The sequence below is a fragment of the Manis pentadactyla genome, chromosome 10 (assembly GCF_030020395.1).
Source record: "Manis pentadactyla isolate mManPen7 chromosome 10, mManPen7.hap1, whole genome shotgun sequence".
NCBI lineage: Eukaryota > Metazoa > Chordata > Mammalia > Pholidota > Manidae > Manis > Manis pentadactyla.
Genome location: NC_080028.1, coordinates 49047189 through 49055573, shown reverse-complemented (window position 1 = coordinate 49055573; position 8385 = coordinate 49047189). Strand labels below are relative to the sequence as shown.

At 34.8% G+C, this 8385-nt stretch overlaps 1 protein-coding gene across 1 annotated transcript; it reads right to left on the bottom strand.

The window, feature by feature from the left end:
• Positions 1-2140: 2140 nt before the first annotated feature.
• Positions 2141-3091, bottom strand: LOC130679346 (olfactory receptor 6C2-like). The gene has a single exon (XM_057487944.1). The coding sequence runs from the start codon at positions 3089-3091 to the stop codon at positions 2141-2143; it is 951 nt and encodes a 316-aa protein (XP_057343927.1).
• Positions 3092-8385: the final 5294 nt, after the last annotated feature.

Here is an 8385-nt window from a genome sequence, read left to right as displayed (position 1 = left end):
TGTTACCACAATTGAGATGACTGGGTTAGAGAGGGTGGCCAAGCATCTCTTCACAGCCTCTCTGCAAGGCTTGGTTGGGCTTCCTCAGGGCATAGCCATCTCAGGGCATTTCAACCTCTCACATGACCATATGCTCCAAAAAAGAAGGTGGAAGCTATATGGCTATAGTAACCTGGTCCCTGAAGCGACAAAACTTCAATTCTACCTCATCTGAAGGTCAAAATCAAGTCCAAGAGCCAGTTCATATTGAAATGAAGATTTAAAAAACTACATCTTCTGATTTGGAAAGTAATAAAGGATTTCCAGTTATCTTTAATCCACCACAGACATGATTCTCCAAATACCCTCAGTGCTGACGCACTAACCTTTCCAGAATCCCAGCCTCTCTGGTCCTCATTGTTTCAGCCACAATCTGATGTTTTTATGTCAGTAATTTTTATGTATTACCAGGCTTTCCTAGTTGTTTTTATCCAATTACTCAAAGGAGAAGTATATCAATTATTATTAAAGACTATTTGGTTACTTTTTTTAGATTAATGATTTTTTTGCATATGTTTTAATAAATACAGACAACAAGAGGCAAAGAATATTAATACATTATAATTTTCTTCTAATCCACATATTTATGGTGAGACAGCATTACAAAGTTAGAGATGTGGGTGAAGACAGCTCCCATTGACTAAAAATAAATGTTCTTATGCTCTTGTAAAGGGTAAATACTTACAAAGAGGTTGTGTTGCAAGGGGAAATAACTGTCCCTTCAAAAATGGTGTTGGGTAAACAGAAGAGCTACAAAAAAAGACTAAAACTGGATTGATATCTTACACCATACACAAATATAAATTTGAAATGGATTAAGGACCTAAATAACAGATCTGAAATTACCAAATTGCTGGAAGAAAACATACGCAGTAAAACCTGAACACAGGCATTAGTAAATTTTTTCTGCATGTCTCCTAAGGCAAGTGGCAAAAACAAAAATAAGTGGGACTACATTTAATTAAAAGACTTCTGCACAGCAAAGGGAAACATCAACAGAATGAAAAGGCAACCTACTGAATGGCAGAATATATTTGTAAAATGATAATTTTAATAAGCGTCTAATATTGAAAATATACAAAGAATTGCTACAACTCAACACCCCCCCCAAATAATCTGATTGAAAAATGGCCAGAGTAGGACCTAAGTAGAATTTTCCCAAAGAAAACATATAGATGGCCAACAGACAAATGAAAAGATGCTCACCAATACTGATCCTCAGGGGAATATTTACCTGAAGAACACAAAAACACGAATTCAAAAAGATATATGCCACCTATGTTTACTGCAGGACTATTCACAGTAATCCCAAAGTGGAAGTAACCTCAGAGCCCATCCCTCGGTGAATGGGTAAAGATGTGTGGGTCACATACACAGCGGAATAGTCTCAGCCAAAAAATATTAAAATCTTGTCATTTGCAATAATATGGATGTAGCTAGAGGGTATTAGGCTAGGTGAAGTAAGACAGAAAAAGCAAACACCATAGGATTTTAGTTATATGTAGAATATTGAAAATAAAGCAAGTGAACAAAGAAAAAAACACCTATATACAGACAACAGGTTGCTGAAAAGGAAGGCCTGGGTCAAAGGCAAAATAGGGGATGAGATCAAGAGGTACAAACCACCAACTATAAACTAAGTCAAGGGGATAAAAAATAGAACATGGAAAATATACTCAAAATTATTGTAATGAATTTATATGGTGACATAGTAACTACACTTATCATGAGACATTACATAATGTGTATAATTGTTAAATATACAGTTATATGCCTGAAATCAATATAGTATGGTATATCAACTTCAATTTAAAAAAAGGTAGGAGGCTAGAGCAGTGATAGAGACAAATGAGACTAAAGAATAATATACATCTGGGGAGACTAAAAAATGTTGATTGAAATGTAGATGAGGAAAACAGAGAAGCCTCAGAAAATAAGAGAAATATCCGTCTGCATAATGCTGGCTCTCTTACGCTTCTTTCATAGACATTCTCAACTCTCTTTATTGTTCCTCAACAATACGACACTGGATTTCCCATAGTTTAATTTTTTCCCCCCAAACACAAATTAAAAAAAAAAAACAAATTTCCAATATGAAAATCTAATATTCCTTTGAAAGGAATGCAAGTCTTTTGAGGTTATCATGAAAAGCCTGCTTTACTTGTTTGTTTCTCAGGGTATAAATGAAGGGGTTCAACAAAGGGGCAACAGACACAGTAAGCAGAGAAACAGCCTTATTAACAGACACCTCTTCTTTAGCTGAAGGGTTGATATACATAAAAATGCAGCTGCCATAGCTGATGGAAACCACAATCATGTGGGAAGAACAGGTGGAAAAGGCTTTTTTCCTTTGCTGGGAAGAAGGTAATCTTAAAACTGTTTTAATGATGTATATGTAGGATGAAACCACACAAACAAGAGTCATTATGAGGGTCAACACAGCGCAGAATATAGCCAGCTGCTCTATGAACCATGTATCTGAACATGAATTCTTCAGTATTGGAGAAGCATCACAGGCAATATGATCATTAGTAGAGTCACAGAATTCCAGATTAAGGCTCAAACAAAAGGCTGGGAGGATAATCAATAAGCCAGATATCCAACAACTGAGGATGAGGTTCCTGCAGACTCTGCTGTTCATGATGCTCATGTAATGCAGGGGTTTGCAGATGGCCACATAGCGGTCATAGGACATCACAGCCAACAGAAAAAATTCGGTAGCTCCAAAGAGAATGATAAAAAATACTTGGCTGAAGCAGGCTTTGATGCTAATGGTTTTGTTCCCACTTGATATGATGTACAGGTATGTGGGGACACAGGCTGTTGTGAGTGAGATTTCTAAGAAAGAGAAATTTTGAAGAAAAAAATACATAGCTGTTTTTAAGTGAGAATCTACCAAGATGAGAGAAATTATGGTGAGATTCCCAATTACACTAAATGTATATGTGATAAACAAAAAGGTAAAAACCAGAATCTCTAGGTGTGGGTCATTCGTCAATCCCATTATGATGAACATAGTTACTGTTGAATGGTTTCTCATCACTGACTTCATCTGTTGCCGATCTTCACATAAAAGTCACAGAAATGGATCTGAGGAACAATGTCAAATAGGACAAAATGAGACCGTGTCTACCCATACCATGCAAACCCAGTCACATGCATTTCCGTCTATAATTTGATAATCAGAGTTGATGAGGTAATTCCCTTACCTCCCTTAGTCCCTCAACAGTCCCTCAACTGAAATATTCCACATGGAAGCAAAGCTTATGGAACATTTCTCTTGAAAGTTACTGCTACTGAGATTTTTACAACTATTCTAGTATCTCCCAATTCACAGCACTAATTCCAATTAATTTGTTAAGTCTATTCTTTGATTGAGATTTCTGCTGTAGGATCAGGAATTGTTAGCTTTGAGCTATATTTTCATGGTGAATAGAGCCTATTTGTTCCAAAACTTAATACTCAGAAGCTAAAACCTACAATTCCTTTGCTTCAAGCTGCAGTGCTTGACAATATGGAAATATGTAGCAGATGGTGTTATGCCCTAACTACTCTCCCAATCCTTCTTCTAGTGAACTAGGCAAGACTTAAATGTCAAGTCATATTTCTCTCAGATAATAGAATTCAGTGGCCCTTTCTCTTGAATTTTTAAGTTCCTTTATTATTCATTCATTTTTGGTCCTCAGCAGAGAGTGCTTTGATGCATGATTATTTTAATATAACTTGAAAAACCATGGATAAAAGAATAAACAGCCGAAGGATAGCAAGACATTTTTTGCTGTTCCACATGAAAAGATATGTGATACATTTTTCAGTAATTTAACATAGGGGTTGAATGTATGGACCTTGACACCATTTATCTGGGTTCAAATGATCTATCATCTACTGGCTAAGTGACCTTAGGCAAGTCATTTAATCTCTCTGTACTCCAGTTTCCTGAATCTATAGAGTTAACAGGAATACTTTCTCATACTGTTACTGTGAGGTTTAAATGAGTTGTATCAATTCCCACCCAGTACAGATTTTCCATGGACATTGACAGCATATGGATATCATGTGAGAAAATGGGACATTAACCTGGGTTTACAAGGCAGTTTGCAGATAGGTGATACTGGTACTGAAAGAGGGAAAATATTTTTTAAAAAATGGAAAGTTTTCTAATGATAATTCATATACAGGGGACATAAATATAAATACATATATATATACCTGATAGATAATTGAGAGACAAACACAGAAAAAAGGAGAGGACATAGAGTGATTAAAAAGTATTTTCAATCAATCAAATCATTATATATGAGACTGCAGCAACATAATGATGTCTTAAATTAATGCTACCCAGTTTTGATATGTTGGACTTGAAAACATCCAGTGACTTACCTTTGACATTTTTTGCTTCACCAGGAATCTGTACCTCAAATGACCTAGGTGAGCCTCACAGTTGAACAAAAACATACTGGAAGGATCATCTAAGAGCCTTCCTAGATCCCTGTCCCCCAAAACCTGTTCTCACCCTACATACATACATGCTTTCTGAATTTATAAGAAATATCATCCTAACTTGAAAGGAATATTTCTGAATATTCTGGGTATAAAAGGAAGATTAGAAAGTTCAAAGAACAAGGAAGACTTAAGAAGTCTCTCTGACTCAGAAAGAAAATTCATGTTCTAATTTTTATAGACAGACTTGTTTTTGCACTTATGATCCTCTTTATATCCTCCACTGCTACAGGTGTGAAGAAAACAAAGGAATTAAATGTCTTTGGAGGCCATTACTCAAAAGTCTCTGATGAATTAAAAATATTATTTGCTTTGCCATAAGCAGTTTTAAGGTAAGTACCAATGGGGATATTCTGCTTAGGTAGACAATGAAACAGTCATAGCAAAACCAACTCAGTTCAACTGTAGAAATATAAAATTCCAATGACAACTCAGAAACCTGTTCTTATATATTTGTTCACACATGGCTTATGCAATGCAATAAGAACATAGCCTTCTTACCTAAAATTACATTCATAAAAATATTCAATATATAGTAATCCAACAGTAGATATGAAAACTGAAAAAAATCATAGAAATGACAATATCCAAAAATAAACATCATTTTGATATTTGTTCTTCTGAATATTGCTCATAGATATATGTAAGGGATGTATTTACTAATCCCAGTTTATTATAAAGGCTACAACTCAGGAATAGGCAAATGGGAGAGATTCACAGGGCAATCTATGGGGGATGAGAAAGCATGGAGTTTCCATGCTCTCTCCTGGTGCACCACCCTCCCAGCGTCTCAATGTGTTCACCAAACCAGGAAACTCTCCTAATCTCCTTTGAGAGTTAGTAGTGCTTAGTCTCCATCCCTCCTTGTCTTTTCCTAGAGATCAATGGATGGGCTGAAATTTCCAATCCCCTAACCATTTGGACTTTCTGATGACCAGCCACATTCTGAGTCTATCTAGGGTGGACCCTAAGTCACCTTATTAGCATACGCTCAAGGTAATAGAAGATACTCCTGTCTTTTAGCAACTTTCACCAGTCAGGAACTCCCTGCCAAAAACATGGATAAGACCACACATTGCTTTACATACATGTGTATATAAATATAAATATATATATATGTATATGTATGTATAGTTTTTGTCCTTCTGCATAAATATGCAAACAGAAGGTACATATAAGGTGAAATAGCCAAATTCAACAACAGAATAAGAAGTTTTTAATATCTTTATCTCAGTAATTCATAGAAGTAGAAAAGGAAATGAGTAAGTAAAATGAAAATCTGATCAACACAATGATCAAGAGAGATAATAGATATATGTAGAAAAATACACCCAAAAGCTGTGCAATACATTTTTATTTTTGGCAGAACAGAAATGTTTTCTCACAGTTCAGGAAGCTAAAATATCATGATCAAGGTGCTCACAGGTTTGGTTACCTTGGAAGCCTCTCTTTTTTGCTGGTAGATGGCCATCTTCTCCTGGGTCTTCACATGGTGTTCCCTCTGTACATATCTGTGTCCTAATCTCCTCTTCTTACAAGGACATAGTCATATTCAATAATGGCCCACTCTAAGGACAACATTTTAACTTATTACCTCTTTAAAAACCCTATATCCTAGTAGAGTACTGAGGTACGGGGATTTGGATTTCAATATATGAATTTGATGGCGATGCAACTCATCCATAATGGATTCCTAAGGATCCTAATGAAATTTACAGGCTGGAATTCTTCAAGATTTTGAATTGCTATTAGAAAAAGTTTTAAACATACCAAAAAATATAAAGAATAACATTAAACACTTGTTTATTTTTGCTTTTGTTTCTCTTGCCTAGAGAAACATCCAGAAAATATATGCTAATGTCAATGTTCAAGAGTTTGCTGCCTGCATTTTCTTTTCTTTCTTTTTTTCGCCTTGCTTGGTCATTTAAAAAAATTTAATTAATTTCCCAAATACTTAAAATGTGCACACAGTATGAAATTATAAAAGCACAAAGAGAGAGATAATGGATGCAAATTAAGTTTTTCCCTGTTACATGGTCACCTGATGTTTTCTTCTTTAAGTATACACTATTACTTTTTCTAGAAAATTCCCTCAAAGAGGGTTCATGTCTTTATATACATATATCCATATATATACAACGGAATCTGCCTGTTTTCCTATAGGAGGTTAATGGTTTCAGGTCTTATGTTAAAGTCTTTTCTAGTTTGATCTTGTGTATGACATAAGGCAGTGGTCCAGTTTCTTTCTTTTGCATGTTGCTCTCCCAGTTTTCCCAACACCATTTTTTGAAGAGACTGTCTTTTCCCCTTTGTATGTTCTTGCCTCCTTTGTCATACATTAATTTGGCAACATAAGCATGGATTTGTTTTAGGGTATCCTGTTCCATTTCTCTGTGTGTCTAGTTTTGTGATAGTACTTTATCATTCTGATTACCATACGTTTTTAGTGTAGTTTGAAATCAGGGAGTGTGATATATTCAGCTTTGTTCTTCTTACTCAAGACTGCTTTAGCTAGTTAGGGTTTCTGGGCTTCCATACAAATTTTAGGATTGTTTTTCCAGTTCTGTGAAAAATGCCATTGACATGTTGATAGGGGTTGCATTGAATCTGTAGATTGCTTTGAGTGCTATGGCTATTTTAACAATATTAATTCTTCCTACCATTAATATGGACTGCAGCTCCATTGTTTGTATCTTCAATTTCTTTAATCAATGTCTTAGAGTTTTCAGGTATAGCCAATATATGGAAGATAGATAATGTTCATCAATAGATAAGTGGATGAACATGTGGTATATATGTATGTATGGATATGTATATACACAGTGGAATATTGATTTATAATTCTCTATCATGAGGAAGTATTTATTTGGGTGAAGCTTAGCTATTTTTCTTTCTTTAACACAGAATTATTTCTGTGTATCATTGAGGATACATGCGAGTAAGTTTTTGTCAGGCCTCAAAAAGAGCCTTAATAAACTAAAAAAGACTGAAATTGTATCAAGCAATTTCTCAGACCACAATGGTATGAAACTAGAAATATATCACATGAAGAAAGCAGCACCTCCCCACAAACACACTGAGGCTAAGCAACATGCTTCTAAATAATAGACACAAAACTAACAAATCAAAGTAGAAATCAAGCAGTATGTGGAGGCAAATGTAAACAAAAATACAACAGTTCAAAAGTTGTAGGATGCCACAAAAGTGGTTCTAGGAGGGAAGTTACACAGTAGCACAGGCCTACATCAAGAAACAAGAACAATCTCATATAAATAGTCTAAACTCACAACTAAAGAAACCAGAAAAAGAAGAACAATTGAAACCCAAAGTTAGTAGAAGTAGGGACATAATAAAGCTCAGAGCAAAAACAAATAAATTAGAGATGAATAAAACAATAGAAAAAATTAATGAAAACAAAAGCTAGTTCTTTGAGAAGATAAAATAGACAAACTCCCTAGCTGGACTTAATCAAGAAAAAGAGAGGACAGAAATAAAACCAGAAAAGAAAAAGGAATAGTTATAACTGATATTACATTTGCACTCTTGAAATATAAAGAATTATTAGAGAATTGTTTGAAAAATTATATGCCAATAAATGGAACAATCTAGAAATGGACAAATACCTAGAAAAATATAACCTTCCAAAACTGACCCAGGAAGAAACAGAAAATCTGAATAGACCAATTACCAGCAATGAATTTGAATTGGTAATGAAAAAAATTCCCAACAAAAAATACCAGTACCAGACAGCTTCACAGCTGAATTCTAACAAACATTTAAAGAAGAGTTAACACCCATCCTTAAAGTACTCCAAAAAGTAGAAAAGGAGGGAATACTTCCAAAGTC